The 18956-nt window shown below is 38.8% G+C and overlaps 1 protein-coding gene across 1 annotated transcript in view; it reads right to left on the bottom strand.

Annotated features, from left to right (window-relative positions):
* dnah6 (dynein, axonemal, heavy chain 6) overlaps positions 1–18956 on the bottom strand; it is a 310227-nt gene that overhangs the window by 32645 nt on the left and 258626 nt on the right. The window contains exons 71-73 of the mRNA XM_072587520.1: positions 17194–17315; positions 14760–14889; positions 8143–8270 (exon numbers count right to left, since the gene is read on the bottom strand). Of these exons, the coding sequence (XP_072443621.1) occupies positions 8143–8270; positions 14760–14889; positions 17194–17315 (380 nt within the window). The remainder of the gene's footprint in view (positions 1–8142; positions 8271–14759; positions 14890–17193; positions 17316–18956) is intronic.

The following is an 18956-nucleotide window of genomic DNA, read 5'->3' as shown; positions in this document are numbered from 1 at the left end:
TCTGCCCATCCAAGCTCTTTACACTATGGCAGTTCTAGTCTATGTTTGGAAAGTTAAAATCCCCTATCATTACAACCCTATCTGATGTGGAAGAGCCGGTTTTGGCCTGGGGTGGACAAAGTTAAAAATCACACAACATCAGGTTATAGTCCAACAGGTTAATTTGAAAGTACAAACTTTGAAGTGCTGCTCTTTCGTCAGGTAGCTAGTGGGGCAGGATAAACCTGTTGTATTATAAACTGATTTTGTGTGATTTTTAACTTTAACCCTATCTAAGATCTCTGTACATATCTTAGTACTTTAAGTCTGATATCATTAAATATGTAACAACCCAGATTTCCTCCATTGTCCTGTTCTAGACCCAGACAAGGAAGAATGCATCAGAGGTATGTGTCATTTGCCCAAAACAATATGTGCCAGCAGGTACACTGAGCATTAGCATGGCCTAGATATGCCCCTGCTAAAGGTCCAACCTCTCAGAGGGACCTGTAGCATAAACTAAAGGCACAATCAGAAATCCAACTGCAAACTTGAGAACCACAACTAGGAAACTGCAACACTATCCTCTATTTCCTTACAACGGTCTCTATACAAAGCCCAGTGCCAGTTTCCTTGGGGACTATTAGTTGGAGTGGGCAGAAAGTGAGGTTGAAGAGCCAGGAATGGCATGTCATATCCCTCATAATAGGGAATGCTAAGCCTGTGTCTGTTGTAGATGCAGGTCCTGCTTCATTCAAGAAATCCTACAGAAAGCATATGTGGAACAAAACACTTTGAACCCAAAGTCTCTAAGATAATAGGAACATCAAAATCTTTGGTTGCAAAATTGGTGCTAGAGGGAGATGGGTCAAATTAAACAATTTGCTGTGACATTAGAATACATTGATATGTTTCAAGTCTTTGCCAGCCAACCATGTAATTTGATCATGCTATTGTTAACATTAGAGATTAAAAACACATATGGGCTCTCAATTGGTCATAAGCTTATTAGATTTTAGCATGCTTTTGAATAATTTTAGTAGTTTTATTTCTGTTTTTCGCTTTAAATTTGGTTTTAGTTAATAACTTCCCCTTCCTTTTACTCTTACATTAGTGGTTTTAGATTTTTAAAAAAATGTGACCTTAATTTCTCATAACAATTTTACTTTGATTGTCTGATACTTTTAAAATCATGTATGATAGCTTGGGGAGAACCTGAAGCATATTAATTCAGGGCTCTGATGATTTAGACTGCCTTACATCTAGCAGTTATCCTTTCCAAAATATTTGCAAAATTTGGCAATTTTCTAGTATTTTACATTAGGTGCATTGTTGATTTGCCTTAAAACCATCACCCAGTTAAAGCTCAGCTCAAAAAGAAAGACTTTTTTTTTGGATGTTTCTGAATAAACAAGCCTGGTTATGTACATACTGCTCTATTCATAAAAATTGGTGCAAACATCTTATTCTTACTACAAATACATTAGTCTTTTAACCATCCTTTCATTTATCTTTGCCTCTTCCAAATAACACCAGACTTAATGGATCGTTAAATCAATCCAAGTAGTTTCTTCGATCACATTTTACTACTAACAGTCCAAAGATAAAAAGAATGACCTAGAGACTTTGGGATCCAGAGACAACCTCTCGGACCCTAAGTTTTAAATCTGGCATTTGAATTTGACAGCTTCAGATGATGAACTGCAGGGTCCTTTTTTCTATGGACAGATTGGGCCACAACAATGCCATTGGAAAATGATTGCTAGTTCAATTCTTGGTTTAAGCAAGGCAGTAGTTGCCTGGTCCACCTCATGGAAAAAGTTGAGATCAGAGAGGTGGGAAGTGTATTATTATTATTTCCTTTCTTCAGTCCACATTAGCAGCCGCTGATAATGTGCTCCTGCCCAGTGGCCAGTTGTCATGATATTTGAATGGGAAGTTGATCATTATAGGAATGAAGCTTGGAAGTCAAATTTACATAGAACGCAGGCTGCAAAATGCGGGACCAGTTTGTTGACCATTTCAGCATTCATCTGCCCATCACCGTCTTCCAGCTAAAACTGAGGGAGCTTATTTTGTTGATAATTTGTTACAATAATCACTATTTATAATTCTCACTCCATTCTCACTCTTGTTTTGTAAGTACTAATGCAAAATACTGGAAATTTGCCAAATGACGCAAATATTTTGGAAAGAACTACTGCTAGATGTAAACTTCCATACAGGTAAGTGGCATACCCACTCATACAATGACAATGACACATTAAATATGCCAGTTGTTAACATTCCTTTCTTCCCAGGTGATGTGAGTTACATTGCTGCTATGAGGGGTACAGAAAACAATGTGTTTTTAAACTAAACTTGAACTTTGTATTCTAAAATGAAACACTTACAAAATCCATTAAAAATCTTTAATCTTCAGTTTATCCTTATAAATAGTTTTTTCTATGAATCCATGTTTTATAAACATATTGTAAATTTTTTGCATTATTTCCAAATAGCCAGAAATATCATCCTGCAAAGTGTGATTTCATTTAGTGGCATGAAATATTGATATTCTAGTATGCTAGGTTTGAGGGATATTTTTCACACTGTTCTACACTATTATTACAGACTTTAGAATTTACTCTCAGAATTTTCAACTTGAAATCAATCAAAATTGATTGGTAGATCATCCCCCTAGCAAATACTGAATCTAAAATTGTTAGTTTTTAAAGATTATGCGAACAAGTAAATTAAAGTCATTTTGGAAGGTTATTCTTTCATAGTAACACAATGATTGCTTCAGACCAAACATAAACTATACTTTGATTGCTCTTCTGATTATTTTAAATTTAACACTTCTTTTAACTTGGTGAGAGAGGAGGGGAGAGAGACCCTTCTCTGATTTTCTTTCCAACTGCATGGTGGCTCACTTATCGATATATCCTTCCCTTGCTCTTGGTAATAAGCAGCAAAACGTTAGCAAGTAGCAATATTGGACATAATTGCATTTACACAATTTATCAAAGTGGAGCTCGTGAAAGAATATTAGGTCTTCTAGGTTAGACTTCAGGCATAGGTGAAATTACACAATTAGATTTCGAAATCAACATTGTGTTTTGTGCTGCATAAAAATTCTGCATTTATAATTATGGATTTATTTTCTATAGGAATAAGATGCTACTGATTGTTCTATACTTTTCACAGGATATGTGCAAAACTAAATCCATGTTTGAATCACATCTAGAACATAGAGTATTACAGCACAGTACAGGCCTTTCAACCCTCGATATTGTGCCGCCCTGTGAAACCAATCTAAAGCCCATCTCACCGACACATTCTCATCCATATCCTATCCAATGACCATACAAATGCCTGTAAAGTTGGTGACTCTACAACTGTTGCAGGCAGTGAGTTCCATGCCCCCACTACTCTGAGTAAAGAAACTACCTTTGACATCTGTCCTATATCAATCACTCCTCAAATTGAAGCTATGCCTCCTGTGCTATTCATCTCCATCAAAGGAAAAAGGCTCTCACTGTCCACTTCACCTAACCCTCTGATTGTCTTATATGTCTCAATTAAGTCACCTCTCAACTTTCTTCTAACAAAAACAGTCTCAAGTCCCTCAACCTTTTCTCATAAGACCTTCCCTCCATACCAGACAACATCCTAGTAAATCTCCTCTGAACCTTTTCCAAAGCTTCCTCATCCTTCCTATAATGCAGTGACCAGAACTCCAATTGAGGCCACATCAGAATTATGTACAACTGGAGCGTGACATCATGATTCTGAAACTCGATCCCTTGACCAATAAAAGTTAACACACCGTATGCCTTTTTAACAGCCCTATCGACCTGGGTGGCAATTTTCAGGGATCTATGTATATGGACACCAAAATCTCTCTGCTCATCTACCCTACCAAGAACCTTACCATTCACCCAGTACTCTGCATTCCTGTTACTCCTTCCAAAGTGAATCACCTCATACTTTTCCACATTAAACTCTATTTGCCACCTCTCAGCCCAGCCCTGGAGCTTATCTATGTCCCTCTGTAACCTGCAAAATCCTTTGGCACTATCCACAACTGTACTGACCTTAGTGTCATCCGCAAGTTTACTGACCCATCCTTCTACACCCTCATCCAGGTCATTTATAAAAATGACAAACAGCAGTGGACCTAAAAAAAAAATCCTTGCAGTACAGCACTAGTAACTGAACTCCAGGATGAACATTTTCCATCAACCACCACCCTGTCTTCTTTCAGCTTGCCAATTTCTGATCCAAACCATTAAATCGCCCTCAATCACATGCCTCCATATTTTGTGTAGTAGCCTACCATGAGAGACCTTATCAAATGCCTTACTGAAATCCATATAGACCACATCAACCGTTTTACCCTCATCCACCTGTTTGGTCATCTTCTCAAAGAATTCAATAAGGTTTGTGAGACACAATCTATCCTTCACGAAATTGAGTTGACTATCCCTAATCAACGTATTTCTTTCTAGATGATTATAATTCTATCTCTTATAATCTTTTCCAACACTTCACCCACAACTGAAGTAAGGTTCACTGGTCTATAATTAACAGGGTTGTCTCTACTGCTCTTATTGAAAAAGGGAACAATATTTGCAATCCTTTAGTCTTCTGTTATCATTCCTGAGGACAACGACGACATAAAGATCAAAGCCAAAGGCTTGGCAATCTCCTCCCTGGTTTCCCAGAGAAACCTAGGAAAAATCCCATCTGGCCCAAAAGATTTATCTACTTTCACACTTTCCGGAATTTCTAACATCTCTTCCTTGTGAACCTCAATCCCACCCAGTCTAGTAGCCTGCTTCTCAGTATTCTCCTCAACAACATTGTATTTTTCCAGTGTGAATATTCATTTAGACCTTCCCCTATCTCCTCTAACGCCACCCACAACTTCCCACTATTGTTTTTGATTGGCCCTAATCCTACTCTAGTCATTCTTTTATTCCTTATACACATATAGAAAGCCTTAGGGTTTTCCCTGATCCTATCCACCAACAACTTCTCATGTCCCCTCCTCGCTCATCTTAGCTCTCTCTTTTGGTCTTTCCTAGCTTCCTGACAAAGGGCTTTTGCCCTAAACGTCGATTCTCCTGCTCCTCAGATGCTGCCTGACCTGCTGTGCTTTCCTAGCATCACACTCTCGATGTCTTTCCGACATACCTTGTAACTCTCAATCGCCCTAACTGAGCCTTCACATCTCATCCTAACATAAGCTTTCTTCTTCTTCTTGACAAGAGATTCAACTTCCTTAGTAAACCACGGCTCCTCACCTCCTCCTTATCTGATAAGTACATACTTATCAAGGACACACAGTAGCTGTTCCTTGAATAAACTCCACATTTCTATTGCGCCCATGCTCTGCAGTTTCCTTCTCCATCCTATGCATCCTCAATCTACTCTAATTGCATCATAATTGCCTTTCCCCAGCTGTAGGTCTTGCCCTCATCACATTCCATCGCTAAACATAACTGAATTGTGGTTACTATCACCAAAGTGCTCACCTACCTCCAAATCTAACACCTGGTCAGGTTCATTACCCAGTACCAAATCTAATGTGGTCTTGCTCCTTGTTGGCCTGTGTCAGAAAACCCTCCTGCACACAATGGACAAAAATTGACCTATTTAAAGCATTGAACTATAGTATTCCCAGTCAATATTTGGGAAGTTGAACTCCCCCATAACAACTACCCTGTCACTCTTGCTCCTATAGATAATCATCTTTGCTATCCTTTCCTCTACATTTCTGGCACTATAGAAAACTCCCAACTGGAAGACCTCTCTTTTCCTGTTTCTAATCTCAGCCCATTCTAGCTCAGTTGACGAGTCCTTTCTGCAGCCATAGTACTGTCCTCGATGAATGCCAGACCCCCACCTCTTTTACCACCTTCCCTGTTCTTACTGAACATCTAAACCTCAGAACCTGAAACAACCATTCCTGTCCCTGCTCTATCCATGTCTCTGAAATGGGCACAACATTGAAATCCCGGTACCAACCTATGCTGCAAGTTCACCCACCTTATTCTAGATGCTCCTGCCATTGAAACAGACATACCTCAAATCAATTTCTTGCTTGCCAGTGCTCTTGTGACCCAGAAAACCTATTTCAGACCTTCCTATTCTCTCAGCCTCCTCTATACTCAAACTACAATTTAGGTTCCCATCCCCTGATAGGATGCGGAATTAGTTTAAACCAACCTGAAGAGCAGTAGCAAACATCTCCCCCAGGATCTTGGTACCCCACTGGTTCAAGTGAATACCATCCTGTTTGTAGAGATCCTATCTACCCTAGAAACAGCCCCAATTATTCAACAAACCAAAACCGTCCCTCCTGCACCAACCCTGTAGCCACGTGTTTAACTCCTCTCTGTGTCTATTCCATAAGCCCATAAGACCATAAGACATAGGAGTGGAAGTAAGGCCATTCAGCCCATCGAGTCCAATCCGCCATTCAATCATGGCTGCTGGGCACTTCAACTCCACTTACCCGCATTCTCCCCATAGCCCTTAATTCCCCGAGACAACAAGAATCTATCAACATCTCTGCCTTGAAGACATTTAGCGTCCCGGCCTCCACTGCACTCTGCGGCAATGAATTCCACAGGCCCACCACTCTCTGGCTGAAGAAATGTCTCCGCATTTCTGTTCTGAATTTACCCCCTCTACTTCTAAGGCTGTGTCAATGGGTCCTAGTCTTCTCACCTAACGGAAACAATTTCCTAGCATCCACCCTTTCCAAGCCATGTATTATCTTGTACGTCTCTATTAAGTCTCCCCTTAATCTTCTAAACTCCAATGAATACAATCCCAAGATCCTCAGCCGTTCCTCATATGTTAGGCCTACCATTCCAGGGATCATTCGTGTGAATCTCCGCTGGACACATTCCAGTGCCAGTATGTCCTTCCTGAGGTGTGGGGACCAAAACTGGACACATTACTCCAAATGGGGCCTAATCAGAGCTTTATAAAGTCTCAGTAGCACAAAGGTGTTTTTATATTCCAACCCTCTTGAGATAAGTGACAACATTGCATTCGTTTTCTTAATCACAGACTCAACCTGCATGTTGACCTTTAGAGAATCCTCGACTAGCACTCCCAGATCCCCTTGTACTTTGGCTTTATGAATTTTCTCACCGTTTAGAAAGTAGTCTGTGCTTTTATTCTTTTTGCCAAAGTGCAAGACCTCGCATTTGTTCACGTTGAATTCCATCAGCCATTTCCTGGACCACTCTCCCAAACTGTCTATTCCTCACCTTGACAGCATGTGGCACAGGTAATAAACCAGAGATAATAACTCTGTTTGTCCTAGCTCTTAGCTTCCAACCTAGCTCCCTGAATTTCTGCCTTAAATTCCCATCTCTCTTCCTACTTATGTCATTGGTGCCTATGTGGACCAAGACTTGGAGCTGCTCCCCCTCCCCTGCAAGGATCTCAAAAACACAATCCGAGACATATGGATCACATGATGCAATATTATAGGTTGCTGCAACTGTTACTAGATAATTTTATGCAGAATCATTCATTGCAATAAAGTGGGTTACATTTAAATACATCCTTGAACATTGTTTTGTAGTTCACAGCTTTGTCATGAAAGTGTACACGTTTGTAATGCTATCAAGTAAATAGACTGAAGACTAAAAATATGAAATTTTGTGAAAGACTGCAATGCAAATGAATGGAAACATGTATATGTGCATCAGATTATGTGGATGCACAGCAGTAGATCTAGGCCTTTCATTCTCATGACTCAACCTATTTTGAACAAGTTTAATAAGTGTGCAAAATTAACAAAGACATAATGAACTCAAGATAAGACAGCGTAACATGTTGAAATTAATTTTAAAATGAAAGAACTGTGGATGATGGAAATCTGTAACAAAAACAGAAATTGCTGAAAAATCTCAGTAGGTCTGGCTGCATCTGTGGAGAAAAATCTGAGTTAACATTTAAGGTCCAGTGACCCTTCTTCAATACTTGAGTTGCCAGACCTGCTGAGATTTTCCAGCAATTTCTCTTTGTGTTGAAATTAATGCTACCTTCAACTAAATACAAGAACAGGCTCAGTTTTCATGCATACAAAGTTTTTTCTCATTCAGAATGTAAGAGTAGTATGTTTGAATAATCATTTACAGATCGGTTATTTACCTTTAAGACGACCAGGAGACCATTAAAACGATCAACTTCTTGACCAAGAACAGTGGTTAATGAATTTAAGCGTCCTTTTTTATCTCTGACGAATAGGGATTCGATTGCAACTTCAAGGTCAAGCTTTTCTGAAATAATATTTGAAAAAAACAATGAAGAAGCATTTTCTGTAGACCTCAGGAGCAATTTTGCACTTGGCTGGCCAGGCAGTAATTTGACAGAGCAAGTGGTCTGCCCATTATCAGAGTGGTCTCATTTTCATTCAATTGACTTCTGTGAAATAAAGATTGAGAAGTTTGACAAAGGGCAGGCAATCTACTCCACTAGGTTAGCAAGCAGGTGATGAAGATTAAAATGATCCCCTTTCTGTCCCTAACTTTATTAGGGGAATGCATAATACATGATTTTATGAGCCCATTACTTCCACAGCAAAACCTTACTCAAAAGGTCAGAGATACAGTCGCAACACTGGAGTCATTTTTTAAACCGTACCTCATTCCACCTCCAACAATCCCATTGATGGAAGTGAGGCATTGAAGTTTGAAATATCAGGATTCAAATGCTATGACATCATTCTCTCATATTTAACATTTTATGCTTTTGAGTAAGGTGCTCTCCCAAACAGTATACTGTTTATTTCAACTTTGTATCCCCAGTGCCTTCATGACAGTTTTCATGAAACCCTGGACTCTTTAACCTCTTTTCCAGGAGCACATTTTGCGACGGAGGTCATCCTGACTTGGAAGTAAATTGTTTTTTTCTTGACAGTCACTGTGTCAAAGTCCTGGAACTCGTTCCCTAATAGCATTTTCAATGTTCATACATGACAGTTATTCAAGAAGGCAGTTCACCACCTTCTCAAGGACTTGTAAGAATGCACAATAAATGTCGGTCCAGCCAATGTCACCTATATCTTCCAAACAAATATTTTTAAATAAATCACAGATCCACTCTTTAGCTTAAGTGTTGTATAAAGTAATTTGCTCACAAACTATGAATATTTGTAGATAGAACATTTATAAGTTTCAGGTAGATTACCTTTTATCAAAATTGTGATTGCTTTTCAAAGCTTGTTCGTTCTACTTGACAGAGGCAAATAGCTCTGACCTCTTTCCTGCTTTGCATCCAACCCTGCCCATTTGGTACCCTTACCTTCATGACTACACATTTTTTGAACTTAGAAACTTAACCTCAAGGATGGATGGAATCAGGTCCAGGTGGAGAGGAGATTTAACATGAATTCCCAAGTCCAAACCCAAATGATCTAAGTCTAGCTTGAATGAAAGCAGGCAAACGGACCACTCTGAGCAGGTGAAGCTGTCACAAATGGACTTATTATATAGTGCCTGACAGTTGACAAAATTTAGGGAGCTAGGAAATAGATAAAAGAACAGGACCACAAAAGGTAATAATCTCTGTATTACTTTTGCTGCCACATGTTAGTGAGTATAGAAAGACAAGTTTAGCCCAGATGATTGCTTGACTGGAGACATGGTACAGAGTGAGAGTTTTGGATTTCTGGGACATTGGGACTGTTTTGGGGAGCAGTGGGCCATGTACAAGGGGAATGGGTTGCACTTGAACTAGAATGGGACCAACATCTATGTAGGTTCGTTTGTTAGTACTGTTCGAGAGAATTAAACTAACTTGACAGAGAGGTAGGATCCAGAGAGATGTTTCAGCAGGGACAGATGAACAGCCAAAGTTAGAAGTGGTAGCAAGGAAGTCAAAAAGGCATAGAAATTATAAATCAGTCAAGATACAAGGGAGTTTGGCAAGGAGTCTGATGAACACTCTGAGTTGGGGGCACAAATTAATACATGGGGTTACATAATTTGTGTTACTGACACATGGTTGATAGAAGGGCAGGTTTGACATCTCACTACTCCCCGATAAAGGGTCTTCAGGTGAGACAGGGCAGGAGATAAAAGAGCAGGGGTATCATAATATTGACCAGGGAACAATTACAGAAGTAAGGAAGGATAACATTTTAGAAGGCTGCTCAAACGTAGCAGTATGGACAGAATTTAAAAACAAAAAAGAGGATCAATTACATTGCTGTGAGTGTATTATAGGCTTGCAAAAAATCCAAGAGAAATAGTAGAACAGATACATGGGTAAATTTGAGAGAAGTGTAAAATTAATAGAGTAGCTATAGTAGGGGATTTCAACATCCTCAACATTAACTGGGTTAGTCACAGGGTGAAAGATAAAGGGGAAGTAAAACTCTTAAAATGCATCCAGGAGAGATTTTCAACCCGTATGCAGAAGGTTGCATAACAGAGGGATAGACTTGATTTTAGGTAATGAAGCTAGGCAAGTGGTTGAAGTGTCAATGGGGGAGCATTTTGTAGAGTGATCATAACTCCATTGGTTTCATGATTGTTATGGTAAAGGGTAAGGATAGGCCTGAAGTCAAATTTATAAACTGGGGAAAGCTGATTTTAGTAAGATCAGGTATGATTTGGCCAGAGTTCGGAGCAGATACTCTGTGACAGAGCAGTGGGACTTTTTCAAGAAGGAAACAGAGTGCAGGATCAATATGTTTCAATACATGCAAATGGTGGAACCAAGAAATGTTGTGAATCTTGGATATCAAGGGATATTCAGGATTGGATAAGGATAAAAGAGAAGGCTTAAGGCAGAAACCAAGATCGCAAAATGGCAAAAGTTAGACAGAATTACAGAATGTGCAAAGAGAAACTTAAAAGTGATATTAGGGAAACAAAAAAGGGAACATGAACAAATAATGGAAGAAAAAGTAAAAGCAAATTCAAGGTAATTTTACAAGTGCATTAAGGATAAAGGATAACTAAGGAAATCATTAAAGACATATGGAGTTAGAGGATGTCAATAACTTTCTAAACAAATTCCTTCTGTTGGTGTTAATTATTGAGAGAAATAATGTATAGAAATCAGGGAGAAGGACCATTATATACCGAAAAAATAGCATAGACAGAGAGGAAGTTCTGACAGGTCTGACGGGCTTAACAGTAGATAAATCTCTAGGTCCAGATGAAACTTAACCAGTCTATAGAGTGAGGCAAGGGAGGAAATAGTTAGGGGTGCATGCCAATAATTTTCAGATCTTCTCTGGTCACAGGAGAGTTGCCAAACAACTGGAGGACAGTCAATGTGGTACTGTTGTTAAGGAAGGAATTAAGGGATAAACTAGGAAATCACAGGCCAATCAGTGTAACCTCAGTGTGGAAAAATCTCTGGAAGCAATTCTGAGGGACAGAATGAATCGGCATTTGGAGAGAGAGGGATTAAACAAGAACTGGTCAGCTTGGCTTTGTTATGTCTCATTACATCATGTCTAAACAATTTGATTGAATTTTTCAAAGGTAACAAGGTATATAGACATGGTCAACACATCAACTGTAGTCTACTTGGACTCCAGTAAGGCTTTTGATAAGGTCCTGCATGGGATACTGCCAGCAAAGGTAAGAGCACTTGGGAACCAAGGAAATTCAGCTAATTGAATCCAGAGTTGTTTGAGTGGCAGAAAGCACAGCATGATGGTCAAAGGGACGTAACCAGAGCACCCAGCTGAAACCCACACAGCCACAGGGAGAACATACAAACTCCATGCACGCAGTCACCCAAGACTGGAATCGAACTTGGTCCCTGGAGCTGTGAGGCAACGGTGCTAAGCATTATATCTCTCTGCCATCCATTACCCAAATAGTCACATGCCCAAGTATATGCCTCTGATTCCTTGTTGCTCCTCTTTATCCTTTGCTTCCTTTACATCCTTCCCAATGTATCCTTTGTCGCTGTTCACCCATGCTGGGTAGCCCTCAGGGTGTCTTTTAAATGGTTTATTAAAAAAAACTTTATATAATCCAATAGACCTGCCATTTTCAAAGTCACTTCACTTCCAAAGCTAACGACTGCTAGAAATTTAAGTTGCATACAAAATAATACCCTAGACCTTTCTATGGTTTTAATTTTATTATGACTGTTTCGTAATTGGATAAAAGTACTACAATGCAGGTCAAGATTCAGACCATAGTGGTTAATGTAACGGTCAACTTCTATTTGCAGGACAGAGCCCTATAATCAACCATTGAAATTAAAATATATCTAATTTACAATAAGCTTGTTTTAAACTATTGAAACAAAATTCACATTCCTTTACATTTCAAAGCCTGTCAAACAAGAAATTCTAGGAGTATGCAACTCTTCAAACAGAGTTTCCCTCATGCTTTGTGTCTGTTCTAAGATGTGGAGATGCTGGTGTTGGACTGGATTGGGCAAAGATAAAAATCAGGAAAATCAACATTTTGGGCAAAAGCCTTTCATCAGGAATCCTGATGAAGGGGTTTTGCCCGAAACATCGATTTTCCTGTTCCTCGGATGCTGCCTGATCTGCTGTGCTTTTCCAACACCACTCTAATCTGGACTCTGATCTCCAGCATCTGCAGTCCTCACTTTTGCCAAAGTTAAAAATCATACAACACCAGGCTATAATCCAACAGGTTTATTTGGAAGTACTAGTTTTTGGAGCACTGCACTCTGAAAGCAAGTACTCCCAAATAAACCTGTTGGACTATAACCTGGTGGTATGTGATTTTAACTCTCTTCTGAGCAGCACAGCTACAATCAAAATGGGTGCTGATTCACTAAAAACAGAAGGCAGTCTGAAATGTTCACTAACGCTCTATCGAGTAGGCAAAAGCATAATCTGACTGATATTTTAGGCTCATGAACATTCCACACAATGGGAATGATGGTGTGAAACTTGGGAATCAGGTCCAGCTAGGAGAAAGTGAAGGCTGTATAGATGCTGGAGAGTCAGAGTTGAAAAGTGAGGCGTTGGAAAAAGCACAGCGAGTCAGGCAGCATCTGAGGAGCAGGAAGGGTGATGTTTTGGACGTGGGCCCTTCATCAGGAATGTGGAAGGGGAAGGGAGCTGCGAGGTAAATAGGGGATGGGGGTAGGGCTGGAGGAAGGTAGGAAGGATAGTGATAGGCGGATGCAGGTGGGAGGTGATTGTGACACGTCAGTGGGGAGTGTGGAGTAGATCTCCCCTCCCTCCCCAACTCATTTCAGATGCAACCCTCCAACTCGGCACCCCATTGTTGAGCTGACCTTCCTGTCCATCTTCCTACCCACCTATCCACTCCACCTTCAGAAGTTCATTCAGCTTCAAAAACACCACCAAGCCTCATTCATCAGGGAGAGGGATGGAATCAGTGGCTAAGGAGCAAAGATCAAAAAGAAAGGCTTTGATGTTTGAATGCATGATAACATGCTTCAACAGCATGTCTATGTTACAGGGATGCTCTGATCTTTGCATATTTAGTTGGATGAAACTCCTACACATTCAGCAGCTAATGCCAATGAAGCAGTCAAACAAGTGAGAGACAGTGGAGGGGTCAAGAAAACCCTTGGTGAGATAGAGTTGAGTCTCATCAGTATACATTGTGGAAAGTGATGCTTTTGGACATTGTTCTTGGAAGTAGGCATGTAAGCTAGAAATAGAAGGAGCCAAAGTGATTTGTGATGTAGAACTGTCTGCTCAGCTCACTGTCACTCATCTACACTATTTCACTGTCAGTAACTGTGGTGCCATTGATGGTTAGGTAGGTGGTGATGGTTAGATTTGCTCTTATGGGAATCAGTAATTCACTGACATGCTCCATTAAATAGTATCTCCGATTTCATCCAACCTACTCCACAACACGAAATGTGCACTTTACTAACCGTAAAATTTTCAGATGCCTGCTGGCATCTCACTGCAGCTGAATTGTGGCATGTTGATGTGATGGAAACACTGTGGGGGGCAAACTGCTTGAATCACTGTATAAAGAGTTGTCGGATCATTTATTTGGAATAATGGCCAATATTGAATGTGAGAAAGCAGATATAATGTGCATGTATTACGAGGGTGGTGGAAATTTGGATTTCTCTTGACAATACATCAATTGTTAATCTTAAATCTGAGGCAAACAAACCTTTGGCAAGGTTTGGCAAAAATATTCGGGGATATTGGACCAAGTCATCACAGAACAATCATGGCAGATTGTTACCAATTCTTTTGGCAAAAGTTGTAGGTTTAAAGAACGCACTTCAAGGAGAGAAAGAGAGAGAGCGTGTGTATATGAGAGAGAGAGAGAGACACACACACACAATGAGATGTTTAAGGAGGAATTTCCCTAGCTTCGTGCCTGAATAGTTGAAGGCATTAAAAAAAATCAATCACAATTGGTCAAAAGGCCGGAGATGAAGAACCAGAGGATGTTATAGAGATAGATAGGAGCAAGTTAGTGAAGTGGGTTGAAAACAAGAAAGAACACAAAATAAATGTAAAAATCCCTTTTTACCATTGAACACTGTTTTGTAATTGACTCAGTAAGATTTTTATTTAAAACAATTTACTATACAGCATTTCTTCAAACTTTGTTTGATTACAGAGGAAATTATTTTCTTTCACAAATGAAAATAATATTTTGCAATAACATTGATTTTATTCTGAAGGAACATAGCAGATTGGATCATAGGTATTTTTGAAGAGCATATTATATTCATGCAAATTCATGATGTTATTTCTAAAACACAAGCTCTACTAATAAATACATCAGTTTATGAGTAAATATTTAAGCATTTACCTGGAAGCTTTGAGAGAATGGAATCTGCTAATTCGTGAACAACTTCGTCACTACTTTTGCCAGTCCCACGTGCCATAATGTTGGGCTGTACTTCAAGAACTGTTATTATCATATTATTAGTTTCATTCCGCTGTAATAAGTAATGAACAGATACATTACACATAATTTCAGAACATTTACATTCAGAAAAGAGTTTAATTTTCATAAAAGAGTTTGATATGATACTTATAATTACCATGTTAATCTCATGCAGGTTAAAATGTGATTTATTGTATCATCAATAAAATTTGAAGGCAGTCAGTGTGAACTACTCAAAACTACAAGATGAGAAAATTAATGACAAAAGGAAATTATTTAACTTCTTATCCCACTATCTATTCAAATGTAATCTTCCTCGCCCTATTCTTCTTAAGTTAGCTACTTTACAATTGATTCATTTCTTATTGACTTATATATATTTGGGTCAGTTTCAATACATAACTGCAGTGATTCATTTTAATGAACCATTGGCTGAAATGACTTTTCCAACACTGCTCTTGATTAGGTGGTTGGCCTGATGAAGGATCAGCACTCCGAAAGCTGGTGCTTCCAAATAAATCTGCTGGCGTATAACCTGAGGTTGTGAGATTTTTAACTTTGTCCTCTCCTTTTGTACTTTTAATACAACTGCTAAATTTATACATTCAAGTTACCAATTTGTTGACTACTTAAGACCATTCCCTACTAAGCAACTTCGCAAATTCTTTTGAAACTTCAGTCAAATTGATTGAACCTTTTTATTTTTGTGAACAGTTTTTCCATGTTTTGCATAAGAGAAGGTTCTCCCATTGCTCATACCATATTACTAAATTTACACTGCAACATTGTTGGCTCCTAAGTCTTTTCTTGAGAAAACAAATACACAGTAGGTCAAATATAATGTAGTAGCAAAAAAAAGGGAGATTTTTATCTAAATGGGGATAGATTGGGAAACGTGGAGGTGCAACAAGACCTAGGTGTCCTTGTACATCAGTACATTCTGAAACACCTCAATTGCATGCACCTCACTTACATCTGCATCAAAAGATAGTAAGCCCAGCCACCACATTTTGCCACCCAGCTAAAATTCTCCTTTCCTGGCAACAGCCCATGAATTTCCTCTGTGTTCTGTAAGACAGTTAGTACCTGAAAGGGTTAACTGACATCATAAGATAGGCTCTGCATACTAGGTTATAAAGGATTACTCCTGGGAGGTGCTAAGCACAGACCAAGCTGTAAGAAATCTGTGCTTACCAATGTTATTTGAACATGTTTTAGTAATGGTGTGAACTTGCATGTAAATTGAGCTTTATATTTCACAACAGACCATGCTGTCTCTCGGGTGTAATGTAATTAGTTATTAAGCATTATATAAGAAACCTTTCTCTGCACATCAAGATTGTGTCGTTCTTCTACTTATGATGTCACGTGGGCATCCATCCCTGCACGGTTCAAATTAGTTAGACTCATGCCAACAAGGAGGATTGGTGGCAGTGAATCTACTCAAGATATCTCAAATTGTACTTGTGGATGACGACAACAACATAATTTTGGTGATCACCTGGAAACATAGCTCAGCCAAACCAATCTAAGAAGGTGACAGTAGCAGGATCTGAAGATGTAAGACCTTGTATCCTTTTTACTGTGATGTCATGTAAGGCACTGGAAGGTAGATGAGGTCAGTGGAATTTCATTGGGTTTCTATTTTCTACTGAAGTATCAAATATGTCTGCATTGCACATAACTGAGATCAGAAAAATCCTACAGAAGGCATTTTGTAGGTGCACAAATTCCTTTATAGTTTTTTTTCAATTTCAAACTACACTTACTATACCAAGCATAATTTTCATCCTTTAACTACAAATTATTGGGAAAAAAAAAGTTACTAAGAAGAAATTGGATTTTTTATGCTGAAACTTGCCCTTTAATCTGAACTAATTGACAATACTGCCCTTTATGAAATTATCATGCTTATTGCTGGTTAATCATATTCTATTGATTATTCACAGGTTCCTATGCCAATCTAAGATATTGGTTATCATTCTTCAGAATTATGATTTATTTACAGATTTGACTTTATACATCATATCTATTAGTCCTCATACAAATGTGTTCTCTGATATTTTTCACTTTGACTGAAGCATGTGTTCACTGAGTAAAGTTGCACTATGGTGTGCAACACTCAAACAATGAAAAGATCGACTTCATTGATCAGGTCAGCAAAAAAAAAGACTACTGTTCTATCACCACCAAAGTGATGACATATAATTGTCACAAAAATAATTGCCTTGTGACTTGTTAGAATTATGCTGTTTTGAAGAATACAGTTCTATTATGATTTTACATAAGCTGAGTTTATTTTTATTATAAACCATTAGTAAGATCATCTCATTAGCACAACACATTGAATACAAACCTGGAAAGCCAAATTAGCGTTTTCATGCATCCCAAATATTTCCGGGTCATCAATCAAGGGAAGGCTTTCAATATATTCTCTGTACGCCAACAAGCTGTCTGCTTCAGGGCTATAGTAAGTTCCTGATATACAGAACATTGAACAATTGTATTACAATACAACTAATCAATCTCATTGTTAAGCAGAAGTAAATAATTGAGAGTGGAACATTTGGCATTTCTTCAATAATCAAACAACATTCTTAATTTATAAATGGAATGAAATAAGACATTTTGCACATTGAGAAAGGATTCTAACATAAAATACTGCAGATACTGGAAGTTTCTTTTAAAACTAGAAAATGCTGGAAATCCTTAGTAGGCAGTATCTCTGGAAAGGTTCATTTCAATTCTGTGTCTTACTCAGCATTTGGGGTTAAAATTTGGAAACAAGTGGTTTCCTCTTCTCTGTGAGCAATTGTTAAGATGGCAGATAGTAAGTCTGAGTAGGAACATGCATGCTGTATAAACATGGTACTATATGCACATAAACATTGAAATGATAGTATTCTGTCAGTCAGAGTGGCTGTAACTGAAGAAATTTGTGTAGGTGAAGATTTGGTGTTCTAAATGTCAGGAATAATAATGCTTAGACTTGAAAGTAGCTAAAAACTTGTGAGACAAAGTGAATTTGAATTGCTGTATAAGCAATTGTCTGAATAGAAAGCTTTGGTGGGTCTTCCACCTTGGTTGATAGGTTGTACTCTTAGTTCTGTTTTTAAACTGGCCAAGACTTTACGTAGTATTGGAGTTCCAACCATATTAACAGAAAAAGTTGATGGTGACACTGCTACTGCCCAGGGGTGTCACCCTGCTGCCATTTAATACTGTTGAGGTGTTGATTGGTTCAGAGGAAGGTTTCCATACCAAACCTGAGAATGAGGTTACACCTCTGACAGCTACCGGTCCATGAAGCAATCAGTAATTCTCTGGTCCCAGGGAAGACTAGTTACTGATGGGATTGCATCAAGTTCACAGCAGTGGTTTTGTTGAAGCTGGAGTGGGAGGATATGCTGGAGGTGGGATCGGTGTGGTGATGTGGCAGTGTCAGGATGAAATCTCATTGAGTGTAATGAGTTGGGTAAACAGGTCAGAGGAAAAGAGGAAATGGGTATAGGATAGACCTTGCTTTGAGGAGTCTTTAATGGGCTTCATAGACCTTAATAGCAGGACCCTGGAATCCCTTCTATTTCCTGTCAATAATGCAAAGAGTGTTAATTGTCCAATAAATCCCTTTCCCAACCTCATTCCAGCAAAATTTCTGCATTTCAATCTTGATCTTCATTTCAGCCAGTTTCCAACTCGCGTCAGGCTTACAAAGTATGGCTGCTTGTGAGAAAATCACTTAATACAATATTGGGTTGGATTTCTTCTCACTTTCCATTTGTCCCTGAAACTGGACTTCCTTGCAAATCTTACAAAGGAAATTAAATGCTTTCAGTATAAGGTCTGTCAGTCACATCAGGATAGAACTGGATTGCACTGCTCATACTTTAGAGTCAGAGACCCATTTCTGAGCCTGTGCAGTTATAGATCATGTTGGTAATACTCAATCCAATATGGTGTCAGGACTGGTGCTTATGTATGTAAATAATGGGTTTTATGCCTGATTTCAGCTTAACATTGATACTGCAGGGCAAACTGCATTTCAGCTAAATTATATGATATTCAGAGAACATGCTTCTCAATTACACAATTTATTAATACCATTATGTAAAATATCAT

The sequence above is a fragment of the Chiloscyllium punctatum genome, chromosome 2 (assembly GCF_047496795.1).
Source record: "Chiloscyllium punctatum isolate Juve2018m chromosome 2, sChiPun1.3, whole genome shotgun sequence".
Classification (NCBI taxonomy): Eukaryota; Metazoa; Chordata; class Chondrichthyes; order Orectolobiformes; family Hemiscylliidae; genus Chiloscyllium; species Chiloscyllium punctatum.
The sequence above is the reverse complement of the archived record's forward strand: the minus strand, read 5'-3'. Positions and strand labels throughout refer to the sequence as shown.